Source organism: Pogoniulus pusillus, chromosome 16 (assembly GCF_015220805.1).
Source record: "Pogoniulus pusillus isolate bPogPus1 chromosome 16, bPogPus1.pri, whole genome shotgun sequence".
In the NCBI taxonomy this organism is placed as follows: Eukaryota; Metazoa; Chordata; class Aves; order Piciformes; family Lybiidae; genus Pogoniulus; species Pogoniulus pusillus.
The window spans coordinates 12,684,598-12,704,867 of NC_087279.1; the positions used below are offsets into that span (position 1 = coordinate 12,684,598).

General features: G+C 40.8%; 2 protein-coding genes across 3 annotated transcripts; one reads left to right on the forward strand and one right to left on the reverse strand.

Moving 5' to 3' along the window:
• The first annotated feature begins 178 nt into the window (after positions 1-178).
• Positions 179-18,484, forward strand: NEK4 (NIMA related kinase 4). The gene is made up of 17 exons (XM_064156560.1): positions 179-385; positions 3,100-3,366; positions 4,374-4,571; positions 5,445-5,552; positions 6,209-6,363; positions 7,398-7,536; positions 8,541-8,966; positions 9,405-9,458; positions 9,680-9,811; positions 11,172-11,312; positions 11,694-11,760; positions 12,153-12,259; positions 13,086-13,174; positions 13,824-14,029; positions 15,357-15,490; positions 16,208-16,389; positions 18,383-18,484. The coding sequence occupies exons 1-16, from the start codon at positions 293-295 to the stop codon at positions 16,298-16,300; spliced, it is 2,409 nt and encodes an 802-aa protein (XP_064012630.1). The 5' UTR covers positions 179-292; the 3' UTR covers positions 16,301-16,389; positions 18,383-18,484.
• Positions 18,259-20,226, reverse strand: SPCS1 (signal peptidase complex subunit 1). Of its 2 annotated transcripts, none has more exons than XM_064156567.1 (4): positions 20,045-20,226; positions 19,394-19,453; positions 19,053-19,139; positions 18,259-18,446 (listed from the first exon to the last, which is right to left on the reverse strand). In XM_064156567.1, the coding sequence occupies exons 1-4, from the start codon at positions 20,078-20,080 to the stop codon at positions 18,324-18,326; spliced, it is 306 nt and encodes a 101-aa protein (XP_064012637.1). In that variant the 5' UTR covers positions 20,081-20,226; the 3' UTR covers positions 18,259-18,323. The 2 variants fall into 2 exon arrangements, with proteins under 2 accessions (XP_064012637.1, XP_064012636.1); XM_064156566.1 differs by lacking the exon at positions 20,045-20,226 and adding an exon at positions 19,853-19,955.
• Positions 20,227-20,270: the final 44 nt, after the last annotated feature.

Below are 20,270 nucleotides of genomic sequence, written 5' to 3' on the forward strand. Positions count from 1 at the left end.
AAGCACACGCAGCCAGCCCAGAACCAAGGGCCGGCTGCCTTGCACCGCCCCCAGGCTCCCTGCCCACTCTCAATATGGCCGCCTCACCCGCTTCCAAAATGGCTGCCGCGGCGCCGCAAACCGGTTGCATCATAGGGAGGTGCCGCGGTCGGCCGCGCACGGCTCCGCGCCGTGCTCTCTATGGCAGCGGGGAGCCGCGGGCATCTCTATGGCAGCGGCGGCCGCGCTGCCGGGCGGGCGCACGCCGGGGGCGCCGACCACCGGGCACTGACCGGGCCCGCGCCGCGGGAGGATGCCCCTGGCTGCTTATTGCTTCCTCCGCGCTGTGGGGAAGGGCAGCTACGGGGAGGTGAGCCTGGTGCGGCACCAGCAGGACGGCAAGCAGGTAGCGAGGGGCAGGGCGCAGCGGGGCACGACCATGGTCTGGTGTGATGGAAATGCCTTGGCCTGGGGGTGCCGCAGGGGCCGTGGCCCGGTTCGGGGCGTGCGAGCTGTGCCCCAGCCTTAGCGTGTGGCCCTTTCGAGAGCCCCCGGCAGACCTGGGCTGTGGCCTGGTGCTGAGGTGAGGCGGTGACCTGCCGCTGAGGTGTGCTTGCAGCCATATGAACGGGGTTTGCCCGTTGTGGATATTCCTGGTGTCTTCCTTTGTCTCTCAAGACTTGTGTTAAAGGTGTGCAGAAGACACCTTCCCCCCCACTCCATTTAAGTTGAATGAAACCTCCGAACCAAGCCTCTCATTCTCCTTTAAAATTAATATTTTAAAAAATTGCCTTTTTTGTTTGTTTTTAATGTATCATACCTTGTTCTGGGGAGGAAAACTTAGCTTTTCTTGCCCTTCGGGTGACAGCCTGCCCTTTTCGGTGTGCAGCAGAAAAGGTTGCTCTTGCCTTGTTATGGTTGTGTGTTATCTTCAAGACACGCAGGTGCGATGAAGGTGAAAGTGATGGTGAGAATGGAAAAAACGGTTTCTGATGTTGGCTTTGTTTAGCATCGATCCTGCTGAAAGCAAAACCTTGCAAAGGTTTGGTTATGGCAGAGTCGAGTGGCAGCATTGATTTTTTTGTAAGTTTTTGCTGGCAGTTTGAAATTATGTGTCTTACTTGGCCAAAGCAGGTGTGTTTAATAGAAAATGCAAAAGGAGAAAGATGTGGGGATGGAGAACATCCACAGACCAGTTCTGTAGAAACCTCAAGTATGAGCCTTAGGGCTGGGATTTGACTGGAGGTGACGGAGAAGCATTTGTGCCCAGCAGATCAGAGAGATCAATGATCAGAGAGAAGGTGTATCCTTTCCAGATGAGGGAAGGGACCCATGTGTGAGTTGGGTAGCAGTGATGACAACACCTGTTCCTCAGGCCACCAGTGCCTAGTCCAGTGTCCACAAAGAGCTGCTAACCACGTCCTAAAAGTAAACAGTTCATCGAGGTGACTTTCACCCATACACAGGTCCTTAGATTTCACATGTTTATCATGCTGCTGATCATTAATACTGGCAAGAGCCTTGCCTCCTTATCATAGTTCTTTTGTCTTAACTAGTTGATGCATTTTACTGTGCCTTAACTTTTGTTAACTTTTAGAAGCTTCTGCAGCAGGGTGACCAGAATTTTTTGCTGTGGCTTTGGCATAGTGCTACAAATTGTGTACTTCATCTTATGTGTGGTAAGACTGGTGCTTCATGGTAGAGACACAGAGAATTAGTCATTTGTAGATGTTGCTGGAGTTTCTTGTTAGCCTTTTGTGTATCTGGTCTGTTGATTAATATTCAGAGTTCTGAGATGATGTACTTTCTTATTTTGCTTCTGGTTTAAACGTGGTGCAAAAAATTAAATCTCTGTCCATGTGATGCCATTTTCCTGCTACGTGAGAGTAGCTTATTTACTACCTGTCTTGCTTTGGCTTATAATGAAGTTAATGTGGATTTCTTCTAAACAATTTTTGAAGCCTCTTCACAGAACTTTAACTACTGATGTTAATAAAAATTGTTTTTTTGTAAACTTTCTCCTATAGCAGGCTGATTGGCATCTGTTCTTGTGGCTTTGGCATAGTGCTGCCAAAGTTCCGTGAAACTTATATTTTATTTAAAAGTGTTTGCTGTTAACTGAATGATCTTGTCTTGTGGGAAAGAGGAAGTAGCTCCAAGTGTTTAAAACAAGCAAACAGATCCAATTTGTACACAACTTGGTATCAAATAAGGTGGAAGAGCTTGTGATAGACTTCATCTTGCTGGGGTACAGAGATAGACCAAATTTTGCTGGGGTAAGAGATCATATACTGATGAAACCAAATGTAACCAGTGACAGGTTTGAAGTTAGGCTATGTGCATGCTTTTTGCATTTTGATAGTATGTTGTTTAAAGATAGATAGCTAAAAGCTATTAGTGAGATGGCCTATTTTGAAGCACAAACAGCTATTTTGGGCTTAAGAGATGAATGCTAGACATACTTAATGAGAATAAGGGAAAAAAGATAAATGTGGCCATTACACATGATCACATAATTGTTGGAAGGGACCCCAAGGATCATTTAGTTCCAACCCCCCTGCCATGGACAGGAACACCTCACACTAGATCAGGTTGCCCAGAGCCACATCCAGCCTGGCCTTAAAACATCAGGGATGGGGCTTCCACCACCTGTTCCAGTGCCTCCCAATCGTTATGGTGAAGAACTTTTTCCTATTATCTAATGTAAATCTCCCCCTCTCTAGCTTGGATCCATTCCCCCTACTCCGATCACTTACTGACACCTTAAAAAGTCCCTCACCAGCTTCCTTGTAGCCCACTTCAGATATTGGAAGGCCACAATAAGGTCTCCTTGGAGTCCTCTCTCCTCCACACTGAACCAACCCCAACTCTCTCAGCTTGTCCTCAAGTAAACCATCATAAAATTCCTGTGCAGGGTTTTACTCAGGTGGATGGACAGAATCCTGTTCCGTTTTTACTGTGTAATGGTAGAAATTATATCTGCTGGATACATTGCAGCCTGCATATAGAAGATGTGGAGATTTCAAATGCTGTATTTCCTCTAGATCTGGGGAGTTCTCTAGGGTTTCTGCACAGTTACTTGCATCTCTTATGATATAAACCTTGCAATTTCTTTTACAGTATGTTATCAAAAGGTTAAACCTTAGAAATGCCTCCAGCCGAGAGAGGAAAGCAGCGGAACAAGAGGCACAGTTGTTATCTCAGTTGAAACACCCGAACATAGTCACCTACAGGGAGTCGTGGCAGGGGGAAGATGGCCTCTTGTATATTGTTATGGGCTTCTGCGAGGGAGGAGATCTCTATCACAAACTGAAAGAGCAGAAGGGCATACTTTTGCCTGAGAACCAGGTGGTGGAGTGGTTTGTCCAGATTGCCATGGCACTGCAGGTAAAAAAAATGTATAACTTTGTCACCTTCAGATACAAATTTAATTTGATCCTTTCTGCACTTAAAAACTCCACAGTGATGGTGCTAGCTTTGAATTCCAGCTTGGCTGGGTACAGTGGATATTACTACGTTCAAAATGGTCACAGGTCACCCCAGTCAAATGAACTATTTTAGATAAGAAATGGCTATTATATTTTATATTTAGACCTCCTTAGCACAGCGTATCCAAGATATTTGGAATTCTAGCCTGAAACTCTTCTCCAGTTGGAAAGTTTAAACTTGGAAAATGTAGTTAATAACAAATGAAAAGTAGATTATTTCAGAAGCATTTTGTTCTGTGTTTTTGCTGGTGTTTTTTAATGGTCAGTACAGATTAATTTATAGTTTTGTTGCATCTTATCTCAGTCTGTTGAAATTTAGTAATTGAAGGTTATCAAACTTGAAATGAAACTGTTACAGTAAAAAAGACCAGATATTAATGTGAACATTAAGAAATAGGACAGAAAGTTCTGTCTTAAAGTGGCCTGTTGTGATCATATGCAACAGGCCTGTGTACATATGCAATCCTGCTGTACTACCTGTTCTTGTTTAATGTGAGACTAACTTCCCTGCTCACACAAAGCTCACATTGTAGTTTCCACTGGAATTTTATACATAAGACTAAAAAATGGCTTTCAAGACAGGGATGCAGCAGAAAATAAATTAAAGCCTGAGTCTCAGATGTAAATGATTTTCTCTTTTCTGTTGGCTTCTTAGAGCCGTACAGGAAGATTTCACTAAAGCAGTACCAAGTTTAGGGTTCCTGTCTGTATCAGTTGTGCTTAATGTTAATTTACTGGTGCTGCCATTATCAAGGGCACTCCTGACTTTGATACATATGTCTCTTCGGTGTTTGTGTTTTCCCTCTGACAAGTGCTTTGACTTTTCAGTGAAGAACCACCAATTAGGAGTTACTTAACTCTTTTCATACATTGTTTTTTGTTTGTTGTTTTTTTTTCCCCCTCCAGTATTTGCATGAAAAGCACATTCTGCACAGAGATCTTAAAACACAAAATGTTTTTCTGACACGGGCAAACATAATCAAAGTGGGTGACCTGGGAATAGCGAGAGTCTTGGAAAGCCAATATGACATGGCCAGCACTCTGATAGGCACACCCTACTACATGAGCCCTGAGCTCTTTTCTAACAAGCCTTACAACTACAAGGTATTTAATGCAAATGTTATTTATATTTCATGGGGCAGCTTATTTCTGTTTCTCTGAGAAGATCACAGTCGAATCCATTGGTTTTAAATTCTTAGTGCTTCCAACTCTTTTTAATGTCCCCAGAGACCAAACAATACAATAAGGGAGAAATGTGCAGGAACCTGTGTTTCTGAAACTGTGCTGCAGTAAGTGGGAAATTTGTAGCATGTGTCAAGTTATCACAGCCAAGGTGTTTAGCAGGCTGCTTGCTCCTGTCACAGCATGCAAATATAGATAAAAAATACCAGTCTTTGTTAGATAGCTGGGTTTATCTAATGTAATAGATCTAATACAAATGTAATGTGTAGCAGAAAGGACGCTTCCTACTCTAAAGCTTGTATTAGACATAAGAAGACCATTAAAAAAACCCAACCAACCAAAAAACTAATTTTGAGTAGAGAAATATGCAGTGTCGTTGTGGATTTAAAATATAACACACTAAAACAATTGTGTTCTTCTATTCCTGTTCAGCTGTTGCTGCAAAGCACAGGCAAAATGAAATGTCTGCAGTGAGCAAGAGCTGAAGAGAAACAGTTCTTCCAGTGAAAAAAGCAAAATATTCACATTTTTGAGTTAGAACTGATGTTTCACTTCAAAAGAAACCAAACACAAACTGCTACAAACAAAGATTTTCTAATCTGCTTTCCAGAAAAGTCTGGGAGAAAGCAATTAAATTCACCAAAATTAAAAGTAGTGAGACTGAAGGCAGGAGTTTGTTAATTACATTGTCATTAAAGGCCTCTATGAAAGCAGGTGACTAAATCTGGAGATAAAACTTCTCCAATTAATAACATGTTCTCATAACTTAATTATTTTTCCCCTCCCTTTTTCTAGTCTGATGTTTGGGCACTAGGCTGCTGTGTTTATGAAATGGCTACCCTGAAACATGCTTTTAATGCTAAAGACATGAACTCTTTGGTTTATCGAATTATTGAAGGAAAGGTAAAAACTTCTAAATTGGTTTTATCTGTGCTTAGATTTTCTAAGTCTAGGACTTGATTATGTTTTCTGATCAGAAATATTGCATAGACTTAAAAATATTTTCCATCTTGCATGCATCATCCTGTGTGTTGTAAGAGTGGTGTTTCCTGGTCGTATATGCTTGTAATGTCAGACCCAGGGAGTTATTCATTTGTAGGCATTGCTGGAGTTTCTTGTTACTCTTTTGTGGTCTGTTGATGAATTTCCAGAGTTCTGAGATGATTTTTTTTTATTTGCTTCTGGTTTAAGCATGATGCAGAAAGTTAAATCTCTGCCCAGGTGATGCTGTTTTCCTGCTAGGGCAGAGTAGCTTGCCTAGTACCTGTCTTGCTTTGGCATACAATGAAGTTAAAATAGATTTCTGTTCTACTCATCTTTTAAGTCTATTTACAGAACTTCTAACAGCTGGTGTTAATAAAAAATTGTGAACAACTCTTAGTTAAAACAGTTAGAATTTCAGTATTCTGTTTGCTGTTAAGCACTTGGGTAACTTTCAGAATTTGAACAATGGGACCATTTTTTATGCAGAGAATGTAGCTGATTATAACTAATTCATAAATTATCTAGCAATGGCCATTTTATTTTAAATGATACCAGTCTTCCTTGTCCTTTTGCAGTTGCCACCCATGCCAAAGGATTACAGCCCGCAGCTGGTAGAGATAATCCGAAGTATGCTCAGTAAAAGACCCGAAGAAAGGCCTAGTGTGAGAAGCATACTGCGACAGCCCTACATCAAGCACCGCATTTCTTTGTTTTTAGAAGCCACCAAGGCGTAAGATATTTTCATTTGAGTCATTCTGTGCAGAATATTCATGTCACTGTACTCTTTGGTTGACAGTAGGACAAAATCACTTCTGTGTGGTCAGTTACAAAGCATAACACCATTTGAGTTTCTTCAGTTTCCTAGAGAAATGGGAGGGAGTTAGAATGGAAACTAGATTTTTCTGCAAATGCAGCATAAAGCAATGCAGTGGTTAGAGTTGCACAGCTTACTAGAATTATAGAATGGTTTTGGTTGGAAGGGACCTCAAAGATCATCTAGTTCCAGTGTCTCACCACCCTCACTGTAAAGAACTTCTTCATAACATCTAGTTTAAATCTCCCATCTTCCAGTTTAAACCCATTATTCCTTGTCCTGTCATTACAAGACCTTATCAATAGTCCCTCCCCAGCCTTCAGATACTGGAAGGCTACTACAAGGTCTCCTTGAAGCCTTCTCTTCTCCAGGCTGTGGAGCTCCAACTCTCAAAGCCTGTCCTCACAGCAGAGTTGCTTCAGCCCTCTGATCACCTTTGTGGCCCTCCTCTGGACTTGCTCCAAGAGTTCAATGTTCTTCTGGTGTTGGGGGCTCCAGAACTGTACACAATATTCAGAGAGTTAAAAGAAAAAGAAAAGGTAACACCAGTGTTTTCAAGGAAGTGATGGGAAATAAACATCTTTCCATGTGATTCTTTGAGGTTGGTTATCAGATGAGAGTTGTACTGCAAATTTTCTTTTGCTAGTCACTGATAGAATTATGTTTCTTTGTCAGGTTTTGTCAGTTATTTTACTGCTTCCTGACAGGACAGAACTTGGTGCTATGCAAACCAAATGTACGGTGGTGGCAGAGTCTGAACTATGTTTTTAAGCTCTTTTTATACAGATGGAATTGAGTATGTCATGCACATCCTGATGAAAGAGCCTAGTATCTCATACTCTGTGTATAAGCTGCTTAGTTGTTTGTTTTTTTTTAATAATATAATCTAAAGAAATATCTCAATATCTTGTTGATGGTTGTTGAATAAGCAACTTTTATTTTCTTTACAGGAAAGCAGCCAGAAGTCAGAAGAAAACAGTGAATTCTAAACCTAAAGACCCTTGCTCTGTGGTCCCAGTAAAGGCTGAATCTCATAGCAGGAGTGTTGCACACCAAAACCAATCCCCTGAGCAAGCCAGGAAATACAAAGTGAGATATACAGAGATACTTTCTTTGTAAAAAAAAAAACAAACCCAAACTGAAACAATTAAAAGCAAAACCAAACCAAAACACTCTTGTGTTTTCCAGACATGCAATCCCAGTCTTGCAAGACATGCTGGAGCATTCTGGAGAACATACATCTGATTCTTAGCAATGTGTAAAACTTGCATTAGAGAAGGAGTAATGTTTAGGCAAGAGTGGAAGAAAATAAACAACTGGATCAATAAAAGTAGTTGCAATGCCTTCACTACAAGATACTAAACATCTGTTTTTTTCGTTTGTGGGTCAATATGTGAATTGCTTATGGAATATTTGAGGTTAATCTTTTTTTTTCAAATATTTGATGACAAATGGTAATCATTTAAAAATGTCTTCTGAGTGGAGAAAGCAAATTATAGTTACAAAAAAAAAATACTATTGGAAATCTTTCCAGTGGTTAGAACAGATCTTTTGTAATGGTTAATCTTGTGCATGTTATTTATTTTCTTTAATGAGTCTGCTATTTTGGGTTTAAGCTTTCAGTGCTGAAATACTGAATGTTGTAAACAACAGGGACACCTCCTGCTAGCAACCTGGTCTAGTGGAAGGTGTTCCTGCTCTTGGCAGCAGGGTTGGAACTAGATGACCTTTAAGGCCCCTTCCAACTTAAGCCATTCTATGATTCTGTGATCTTAGAAAGTGTTGGTACTTGTTGGTTCCTCTGTTACGGAAGAGCCAAGGGAGTACAACTATTCCTTCGTGGTCCTGGTGAAAAGTAGGGGTAGTGGATGTGTTTAATGTCTGAAACAGGTAACTTGCAAATACAGTGTGTGTCTCTTCAAAAATGTGGGTTGTAGCTTTTTTTGAGGCTCTTAATCTGTAATTGATTATAATTTCATTACAGTTTATGTACTCTGGTATGTTCATGGTTTACCATGAGTGCCTAGAGTATTCTATCATATGTACACAATACACAAAAAGTAATTCAATTTTTGTTTTCTTTTTAATTCTAGAATGAAGAAGATTGCTTTCTCAACTATAAAGCCACCAAATTTTCTCTCTCAGAGAAACCGTCTCTGGCACTTGAAATAAAACAAAGCAAGAATGATTTGAACAACCTGGGAGACTCTGTAGCCACAGTTAGTGAAGTGAATCTTGATGTCTTACCATCTGAAAGGATGAAGTATGAAAGTGAGAAGTGTGACAGTGAACATATCCCAGAGAAAAAGAAAGCAAAGTATTTAAATGTTCCAGGGAATTCTAGAATAACATCAAGTATCCCACCAACTGAGGAAGATGGACAACAGCAAAGAGCAAAGCAAGCTTTTAAAGCTGAAAATGTTGAGTCTAAGCAGTCTTCTGTTGCTGCTGTAGCAGAAGATGGTGACACTTTGAAACTCCTGCAGCCTGTATCAAAAGACCAAAGGCAAACTGATCTGGTAATGCATTTAGTGATGCATTTATGCTTACTTGAGATAGGTTTTTAAATAGATTTAACAAATGGCCAGCTCTTAAAGTTTAGACAGCTGCTGTGCATTATGCAAAATAGGAAGACAAAACAGAATACTAGTGATGAAGTGTTTCAGATTCTTAAGTAATTAGGAGCCTTGGCTTCAGATTTGCAAAGGCACCATTGTGAAGTAGTTTTAGGCTTGCATCTAGGTGATGGAAACTCTGTTTTTGCAGGGAATAATTTTTTTCCAGATGAGAAGAGATGTTGAGGATAGTTTTGTAACTTATTTGTTCTGTGTTGTAAATAGGTCTGGCTAATGTCAAGGTAGTCCTGATTCAGAAGAGGGACTAATAAGTGGTGATTGTCTTTTTGTTGGTCTACAGGGAGATTTTCTTTTCTAATGAGAAATCATTATCTATTGCAGAGATTGGATTCTACTGAAAAGCTCTTAGAACCAGTTTTTCCTGTTGTAATTCAAGTAAGTGTCCTCCTTTGAAGGTTTAGTAGCTTAAAAATGCTGGTATCTCAGGTTCTTTCCCTAATTTTCTATCAAGTAAGAGTTTATTGTGGTTGTAACTGTGGTATATTAAGGGGGATGCAGTCCAAATAGTAAAGTGTCCTGTGTTGAATATTTTAAGTGTATGTGTAAATATGGAAATGATATGTCTGCATGTGTAACAAAATACTTCTACTTGCTAGGATGATGTCTGTTGTGGAGCTAAGGAAAAAATGACCTCCCACGTGCGACCTCATCATTCTGTCAGCGAACCCTCTCTCTCACGGCAGCGACGGCAGAAAAAAGGAGAGGTGGCTGAAACCTCTTCAGAGAAGGTGCAGATCCTAAAAAATAATTCTGCTCTTTCCTTTAAGACTCCTGCATTTTTGTGTTCTTTAAAAGTGGGACTTATTTTTGCAAAAAGAGGGTGAGTTTTGTTGCTGCTTATGTTTCATGTCACAGGATAACACAAGATACTAGGGCATGGAAGGGACGCAAAGAGATCATTGAGTCCAACCCCCCTGCCATAGCAGAACCACACAATCTAGCACAGATCACAGAGGAATGCATCCAGACAGGCCTTGAAAATCTCCAGAGAGGGAGACTTCACAGCCTCTCTGGAGAGCCTGTTACAGTGCTCTGTGACACTTACAGTAAAGAAGTTCCCCCTTGTGTTGAGGTGGAACCTCTTATGCTGCAACTTACACCCATTGCTCCTTGTCCTATCACAGGGAGCAAGTGAGAAGAGCCTGTCCCCCCACTCCTGACAAGCCCTCAGATGTTTATAAACATTTATTGAATCCCCTCTCAGTCTTCTCCAGACTAAAAAGTCTCATGTCCCTCAGTCTCTCCCCATAAGGCATGTCCTCCAGTGCCCTAATCATTCTTGCAGCTCTCCACTGGACCTTCTCCAGCAGACCCCTGTTCCTCTTACACTGGGAAGCCCAAAAGTGTATGCAGTATTCAAGATGAGGTCTCACCAGGGCAGAGTAGAGGTGAGGGAGAAACTCCCTTGATCTGCTGGACACACATGTCTATCTGTGTAACTTCATTGGTAATCTGGGTAAATCTTTGAAACTCTCAGTGACCCTCTCAGGTGTGAAGTGAGTTGTGCCAGGCAGACACAAGGAAACACATCGAACTGTGGGCTTTTGCCTTTGTTGTGCTGCAGGAAATTCTATCAGGCCTTCTCATTCTTTTTGACTGCAAAATATATAGCAGTACTTTTCTTGATACTATCCTGTTGAGGATAGGGCTACCTGTAGTGGGCTGTCCTGAGCTTGTGAGTGCAAACTCTAGGAAGACAGTCTTGGACTTCTATCAGTTCTTCTGACACCGAGCAGAGAGATTTCTTTGGGGAAGGGCAATGGCTATACAAAGAGAGAAAAGAGGTGGTTGGTGATTGGTATTCTGTTTTTGTACTGAACTTTGCTGTTCGAGGGTGGAGACAGTTGTTGCAAAGGCATTGTCTGAAAAATGGTCTGGAAGGAGAAGGGCAGGATGGTAAGGATGGAGAGAAGGGAATTGGATGCAAGCAGAGGTGTGGAGAGGAAGGGATCAACTTCAAAGATGCTAGGAGGTTCACTAGGATCCAGAACACCTGGCATCCAGCTTTACCGTGCAAGATCTTCTAGACTGCAGAGTACTTAAGTTTTCATTAAAAAGGTATAAGTTATTGCTCGCTTCTCTTTCAAGTTCAGAATGGTTCCTCCTCGGCCTTTACATTTTCCTTCTGATGTGAGCACAAAGACAACACAGAAGTGCGCAGAGCAGCATGGTGCTGAATCCTCTGAATCTGCAAATAACACCAAAACCAGTCAAGTTGCCATTTCAAAGGTCAGTGCTGAGCACTGCCAGGTTTTTTTTGGCTCTCATTCCTTCTAAGTGGTTTGTTCTCTGAGTGTGTGCACAGTGAGTAAAGAAATACGTGGTAGCTTTTGAGGTAATGGAAGTCCTGTCAAGCACGTGGTGAGTGTGAAATGAGAAATTGCCTTACTGTACTGTGGAGCTGAGAAGTTCCTTTTCTAGAGTGCATACTGGTCTCGTTGACCAAGATAGTTTTGCAATAAAAAAAAGAAGCATTTGTTAGATGATCAGAAGGTCTGTGCTTAAAAGCTTTCACTTCCATGTCAATTGAAAAGGACTTTTTCCTTCATAAGTGATGACAAAAAACATAATGCTGATTGCTAATTAATCTAAAATTAACATCTTTTGAAGGAGAGGCCTTTGTCAGCAAGAGAACGAAGGAGACTAAAACAGTCTCAGGAGGAGATGTTTCCGTCTGGTAATATTTATGTTTGCATGTTAACATTTTATATAAAAGTAAGCTAAAAACCTCTTTGTGAAGTTGGAACCTTGTCTGGTTTTCCCTACCATCTTCTGAAAGATGCTCTAAGAGTCTAGTTCTGTGTTATACAAAAATTTCTTTTAACATGTCTGCATTTTTCTACTTCTTAGTCAGTTCTGTTCAATTGTGTTTCGGGGTGACAGCTTATCTTTGCTATGTTCTTGAAGCACAGGATATACACCTTTTGGATACAAGCTTCACTGTTATCTCTTAGAATGCCTACCTGCCTGTCTTCTGCCAGGTGATAGACTTTGTCTTGCATGAGCATGAAACTGATTCAATCCAGATACAGCTAAGTTGTAAATACTGTGAAAATGTCATCCTTCCAGTGATCCCAGCAAGACGAACTTCAGCTAATGCAGTAGATGAAGCAAAATCACATAAGGAAAAACATGTTAAAGCTTCTCTGTCTTCATCAGAACCCAGTATTTCTCAGGTAAACCAGGGTCATCTGCTTTTGAAATACTTAAATGCAGGCATAATTTTGGAAGAAAGTGGTATTTAAAGAAAGAAACTTTCAGTCATTGAGACTTCACAGTTCTCTGTAAATATTGCTTTGTAAGTCCTGGTGTAGAGTATGAGTCTCTAACCTACTTTTGTTTGGCCAGGTCAGTTCAACACTCCAAGCTCACTGTGCATTTCCACTCTACTCGTGAGAGATGAGAACTAAGGATCTCTACTGATTGTTATGGGCACTTTAAATTGCAGTGTTGTTTTTGCCTTCCAAAATGAAATAGTATCCTGAACTATACTGCAGCTAAAAATCAATAGTCTTCTTTTAATTCTATTAACAACCCACTGCCTTTGGCCTGGTCCATCTAATTTTGCTTTAATCGTGGTGTATGAACATTTTAATGTTTTTAGTCTGTAGTCATCTTAAGTGTGTACATTTATGTGCTGGCAGTAAGGAGCAGTTGCTAGATGAAAAGAGAGTAGTTTCTATTGACATGTTTGCTTCCTTGTCTGATGAGAAAAGTCTTTTCTGAGGTCTTAAAAATAAACTTGCTAATCTTTGCAACATCAAGAGAACATTATTAATGCAAGTAAATGCAGAATAGTAACAGCAAAGACATTTCATAAAGTATGTCGATGATGTCCTGTGTATTGCCTGGTTTTAAAACCCAAAGATTACACTTTTAAAATACTATCCAGCTGAGTCTATGCTTGTTGAAAGTTATTCTATCATGTAAGAGAACTGATTCATGCCATATTGATGAGTTTCAGCTCTTAGAAACTTTGACATTTGTTCCCTCTTTATTTAGAGAAAGAGAGAAACCCATTGCATGTCTGATGATGAGTTAAGCTCTTCCACAAGCTCTACAGATAAGTCTGATGGTGATTCCAAAGACAGGTGAGTGTTTTGTTTCCTATTGTGCAGTAGTTCTCACTGCTCTGTTGGACCTTGACTTGGGGGGTGGGGAGGAAGACAGGAATTGCATTCATATTTTCTCTCTACTTAGTGGTTGAAGGAATATGTGATGCATAAAGAAATTGAGCTCCATTTAATTGTCTATCACTGTAAACTTCCTGTTCTGAGCTTTCCTGGACGTGTGATCTTGTACCTCTGTTTTCTGTCAGTTGTAGCTTCCCAGGAAACCAATCTTCCAATATGAAAGGGCATGCACTATCAGGATGCATTAAAGACATGAGTTAAAAGGTGCCAATATGCTTCCTTTCCCCTGTGAATGAGGCTGAATTTATTTCTGATTTTGTCAGTGTAAGGAACTTGAAAAAAAATTACTCGTTGCCTTGCCACAGGTGCAGCCTCACAGGTAACAGTAGTTGGTAGGGTTGGGAATTGTTGTTAGCAGAATGGGCTCTGAGCCTTTGTTAGATGAAATATTGCTAGGGTTGCCACAAATAAAAGTGCACTACAGGAAGTAATTTAACATGGAATATTTAGCAGGACCTCGCTAAACTTGCTGAAAGTCCTTTTGAATGCATGATAAAAGTTACATTGTGAATGGTGACTGAATTGCATCTCGTTTCTCCTGTCCTAGAAAAAGCAGTATGAATGAAATGAACGACTTGGTGCAGCTAATGACACAGACGCTGAAAATGGACACTAAGGAGAGCTCTGAGTACTGTGTAACCTCAGCTCCACCCCCAGAATTTAAACTTCATAGAAAGTACCGAGACACTCTGATTTTACATGGAAAATCACCTGATGAATTGGAGGAGTTAAAACTGGAAGAGATTTCTTCAGGTTTGTTCCTCTATTACAGCTTTAAATGAATGTTTGTCAGCTGCTAATAACCAAAGAACGCCAGCTCGTAGGCAACAGAAGACAATCCACTCTTATTTCTTGCTAAATTTTAGCAATGCTTAGGGAAGTAAACATCCTTTCTAAAAGTTTTGTGTGCAAAACTGCTGTCATTGTGGTTTACTTGCCAATGCAAGGAATGTGTGATCGATCTGTGTAATTATTAACAAAGAGAGAAGGCTGGTTTGCAATAGGATTAATTTCCCTGCTGACTTATGCTTGGAAATTTCCAAAACGAACACCTGGAGCTGAGTAATTTGAAAGAAGGTTTTTAAGGCATTCCAAAGATTTGGAAGCTGTAAAGCTTCGTAAATTATGGATAAAGCTGAAACTGTACACAAAGCATGAAACACAGTGAAGGTTTGTATGAGTTTAGAAGTTCATCTTTGTTGCAGAATTTGGGTGGGCCTATTTTTTTTGCAGATGCAAGAATTTGAATCACTTTTCATGTTTAGGGTCTGATTTGGACCTGAAGTGTGTATGTGTATTCCAAACAGTAAGAAAAAAATTGTATTCCCTACGACTGTAGTAATTACGCAGTAGGAACAAGTGAAAAAGCTTGAGGATAGGTTTTGTAAGTCTCAAACCTTTATGTGCTTGTTGTTTTTAATTGGAAGGATTCTACTTGGGGCTAGTCTGGTGAGAGGCAGAGCAATGGGAGAGCACTGAATTTTAAATTTGTTGATTCTGCATAGCTGAAGTAAGATGCATAGAATTTGTCTCTAAGTGTTAACAGTGTTGAAGGTACAAGCCTCAGTGAGGGACTTTTTTGTTTGTTTGGTGCTTATGTGTTTGGTTTTGGGTTTTTTTTGGTCTGTTTTCCTCACTCTATTTTATAGTGAGATCCTCCATCTATTTACATACTAACTTCTGGGGCAACAGGGCTGCTGTGTTTCTAAGGTGAAACTTTTAATTAGATATTTTATTTTCAGAAGGTGATCCACCCTATGAAAAGAGTGGTGATGATTTTGGTGATTAAAAGAGCCAAGTTAGTGTTTTTAGTTCAGTTCCTAACAGAAGCCTCCTTTTATAAAAGGACCCTCTCTTGTGGGAACTCCATCTGAGGAGCCAAAGATTCAAGGGCTGTTGACACAGATTTTTGTTGACTGTTCTAGAGGGTCAGTTCAGATTAAGAGTAATTTCATGACAGTCATCAGCTGAAATTCTGTGGCAGTACTTAGTCGTCCCATATTGTTCTTCTGCATGGAGTATGAAAATTGACTGTACTGAAAGTAATTTTTCATTAATTAAAAAAAATTATCATTAATAGATATGTTATCAGTTCCTGAGAAGATTAGGAGAATGGTTGAAATCCTCAGATCTGATGTTGTGCAAGGGTTGGGAGTAAAATTGCTTGAGAAGGCGTACAGCATCATGGAAGAAGATGATGAAGTGAAAAGAGAGGTGAATATCTTTAATGATAGTTTAATTTTGTTGTAAACTCAGATAAATGAGCAGAGTCTTTACTCCTCCCCTTTTCCTCCCACCCATTTTTTTTTCAGAGAAATGACACAGTAGTGCAAACCTCAATTCCAGAATGTGTTTATGTAGTCATTGGCAGGCAAAGGCCCAAGTGTATTAACATTTTGAATCTTTAAAAGTTTGTGGAATTCTGAATGTAGACTATTTTCAGAAAGCTTAGGCGCATTAGAGTTGTACCATGGTCCCTGAGTTTGTGGAAGGTGCAAGTGGTACAAATAAATTTACTTTGTAGTGTTTCTTCAATAGCAACTAACTTTAATTTTTTACCTCCACATAACTTGCCTTGTGCCACATATACCCAAAGTGAGAAACAGTTTAAAGTCTATTTCTAATAGAGTGAGCAATACTTCAAGCTCACTGGATGCAAAATTTGGCTATAGATGAAATGCTCCATAGGCAAGTAAAACCTGTGAAGTTCAGATTTGTATTTTAAATTCTCTGGTGGCATTTGGAACTCTTTTGCCTTGAAGCATCAAGACTCTTCAGTTTTTTTTTTCCTCTCATCAGTGTTGTCAAATTTCACATGCTGCTTTCAGCTGAATGCTTTGGGGTTTGGGGGTGTAGTGATTTGTTTTTTTTTTAATTCCTGCCTTTCAATGTCAATTAACTTTGTGTTTGGTTTTTTTGTGTTCTGAATAGCTGCAGTTGCGAGAGCACATGGGAGACAAGTATGCAAGTTACAGCGCAAAGGCACGCCATCTGAAATTCCTTGAAGAAAATGTAAAGTTCTGACAGAACTTTTTCCTTGGAGGACTTTTTTATAGCTCACTTGACAGATGGGACCAGCTTACCCCATTCAATTCCTTTGCTGTGATAAGGAGGTGAACTTGCAAAAAAGAAGATATAGTTGGTAGCAATATTTTTCATGTTATAATGTGAATCAGGTTATCACTTCCTCAGAAGAGAAACTGCTTAGTTTAGTTTTTATTCTCTTAATGAAACTTTTTAAGGTTGCTTTTTATTGATGCAAAGAGGGATGGATACCAAGTTTTGCATACAAAGGAATGTAAAAACAATGTTTTGAATTTTTCACAGGAGAAGGCATTTGGTATGATTACGTACTAAATACAGTAGCAAAATGTATGTCGAGGCTATGGTGTGATAGGCTGTAAGCTATCACATCAGGTAGTTGTGAAAATTTATCAGGTTTTGTTACACTACTACTTTTTGTTACACCAAAGGCCCTCCAGATTCTGTACATTGCCAAGTTAAAGTGCTAAATGAGGTGGCTGTACAGCTTTTGAGTAGAGCCTTAACTTTTGTGTTATTGCTAAGGTGATCAGCAGGGTTGTGGAAAGTATTTGGGAACTGGATAAAACAAGTGTGAAAGCATGTGAAAGGAACACAGCCATGGTTACCATGGTCCCAGCTGGAGAAATCGTTTTGCCTTACAAACACAATGTCCTTTTAAGAATGAAAGTTCCCCTGACCAGTGTCACTCGGAGAAGTAGGTATCCTAGCTTTTCCCTTTTTTGGATCTAGATTTGGTTGCTACACATCCCCCAGGCATGGTGAGGTACTCTCACTACAGGAAAAGCACGTGTACTTTGTAAAAGACAAAGAAGTCAAAGGGAATTACATTTGGAAAACAAAATTTTATGTGCACAACCCTGTAGCTTAAATGTTGCAACCTCCCAGCATCTATGAGGCAGATGAAAGTGACACAGCAGTAAAATAGTGCAATGCCTGTGGGTCCTGCTGTCTCTCAGGTACTAGATGCTCAAGTTACAGAGTTTCAGGAGCTACTGTTTTAGGTAGGGTCAAGATGTCACTTTCTCTGCCCAGGCACATTTAAATGAAAAATGCCACCCTGCAATCTCCTGCCCTTGAACAGGTTCCAGTTGTCATTGTTTTTCAGAAGGGTGGAGCATGACTGCTCTACAGTGCTAGTTACAGCCTGACACTACTGACTGCTTCTTTTAAATGCTGGTAAAAATATTGTAGTACAAGGCCAGCCTTTAGGAGGAGACAAAAACTTAACTACACGTGATTTGCTTCCCTGCGTTTTTCACTAAAATACTTGAGTGAGAGTCCATCTCTGGAGTCATTCATAGCCTGCCTGGACCCCATCCTGTGCAGCTTGCTGCAGGTGAACCAGCTCTGACAGGAGGGTTGAACTAGATGATCTTCAGAGGTGTGGGAACCCAAGGCTGACAGATAATAAGATGTTTTGCTGACCTCAGGACTCACCTGGGAACAGATGAGAGAGCATAATGATACTAGAAAACTGTATTGCAGAAGTGGGTGATAGGCAGGTGGGAAACCACCTGCCTGAGTGAGAGGAAGAGTATGTTTGGTAAACAGCGAGTATGAAGACCGGTAGGCTGTGGGAAGAGAAGTGAAGCATGTAAGCATCTCCCAATAAAGAGGCGCTCCCTCCACAGATCATGGTCTCTGGTCCATCTGCAGCAAGTCACCACTTCCCCATAAACTCACATTAGTGAGTTTGTAAGTCATGCACATCACTCTGGGACCTGGCTGGCCAGTCCTGATAGACCACACAGAGGTTCCTTCCAATCCCTGCAATTCTGTGATTCAGTGAGATGCAACCTCCAGTAGCCTTCTGAAGTCAATCCCCCACCCCTGCCTTCCCAGTGACTTCATGACTTCACTGAAACTCCAGCCAGAGTTTGTGCTTACTGTGTGGTAGTAGACAACTAAGGAAAAGAAACAAACACCAAGCCAAGAAGTATTTCTCAGTGGAAATGTATTTAACAGAATTGAACAACATAACAACATAAAGAGCCACAACTTTTTAGCTTTTATTGTGTCTCTTTGGCTTTCTATCACCTGGCTTCTTCTCTTCTGTTCCAGAATCCTGGACAGGGAGCCACTTCAGAGGGTTGCGGCGGTACATGGGCCATGGAGGGAGTGTCAGCTTAGAACAAAGGAGTAAAGTCAGAATATGGAAATCAAGATGCAAGATGAGTGTTTTCTATAGTTCCTTAAAGGGGAAAGAAACCCACCTCATTTCCTTTCTGGCTGGTCTTAAAGTACATAAAATTTCAGCCTCTATGGGTATACAGTTTACATTGTATACTGCATGGTCAAATCTTCTTGTATCTGAATGCTTGAAAGGTGTAAGATCAATGTGCCCCAACTGGAATGGGATGCCTCACCTACATGAATAAGGAATTACTCTTGTAATTCCATGCTTTGTGTTCTAGCCTCTCTGCTCAGTTAGCACAGGCCAGCTGCAGATTTTTTATGACTAGCTACTTCTCCACTGAAAGCCTCCCTATCCTTTGTTATCAATGCTATCAGATTGATTTAAAACTATAATTTAATTGAAGAGAAAAACTAATGCAAAAGCAGTATTAAATTGCAGCAATCTCTAAAATGTTACTAGCATTTGAGAAAAGGCATTTAACTGGCCCTTTCCTCACCTTCTGTGATCATCTGTGTATTAACAGTCTGATTGTAATGATTATTTTAGATTACATAGTGCATGTATTTTCTGGTTTGGGGGAAAAAAAAGTCTTACCAAGCATGATAAAGCAAATCCAGCCATAACTATATAAACAGTCCATCCAAACTGTTCAGTGATGTATCCATAGATAAAACCAATAATCTGCATCAGAAAAAAAAATAAAAATGAGGAGGCAGAGGGGAGAAGTAGAAAAGTATAGGCACAGTTCATACATATTTTTAACCTTGCAGGCCTGTACTGCAAGTAAAATATCAAAAGTAAAACCTTAATCCATGACAGCTCCTCTGATTTCACCTGAAACTTTCAGTGACCAAACAATCAGAAGAAAAACCTTGCAAGATCAGAAAAGAAAATTAAGTCTTGTATATTATTATCTGTAGTTCTGGTATACTTACTGCAGAGACGAGAATGATCCCTTGAAAAATCTGTTCTGCTAATTTTTGGCCCTTGTAGTCCTGTGGAAAGAGAGCTTTTTTTAGTCAGTTACTCAAAGCACAAACATACCATTTAAATTCAGGGTAGAGCCTAGAGGCAGCCTGACCACCAGTTCTCAAGTTTCTTCATTCAACTGTCAATCCCAAGGGAAATTAGTTTCCTTAGTGTGTCTGAATTTCCAATGTAAAAGAATTAAGATCTTAATTCACATACAGGCATGACTACATCATCTAAAAATAAAAAGCAAGCACTGTTCAGCATAGACACTTCAAGTACAAAATATCACTGTAGTTAGCTTAGTATCAGTAGGAGAAAGCTACACCACCACAAAAAGCAGTGTGTGTCACCTAAGGTTGCATGCATTCAGAATGGGTCTCTCGATTGCACAGAGAGGTTGCGTGCGCACAGCTGTACGTTACCTTCATTTTGCAACACAAAGCGCGATTTTCTAGACCAAGATACCGAAATTACACGGGGTACCCCCCCGTAGCCTCAACTTTTCTCCCACACAGATGCTAACAGCGCTGAAGCCCGCTCGCAGCCGTGTCACCAGCAGCGACAAGGGGACGAGGGCCCGGGCAGAGTCGGGCCTCCCGCGGTGAATGCCCTACCATCTGCGTGGGAATGGAGCGGAAGATGTTCAGCATGGCGGCGGCGGAGAGCGGCGCCCCACAGCCCGCGTTCTGCTTCTCGAAGGCCTGGCGGCAGCAGCAGATCCAGCACCACCGGAAAGCGACCGCGGCGCTGTGCCGGAAGCACGCCCTTGCGCTCCGCCCCGGCAGCCCGCAGTGGCAGCCTTCTGCCCTGGCTGCCGGCTTCAGGCCACTATCGCAGCCG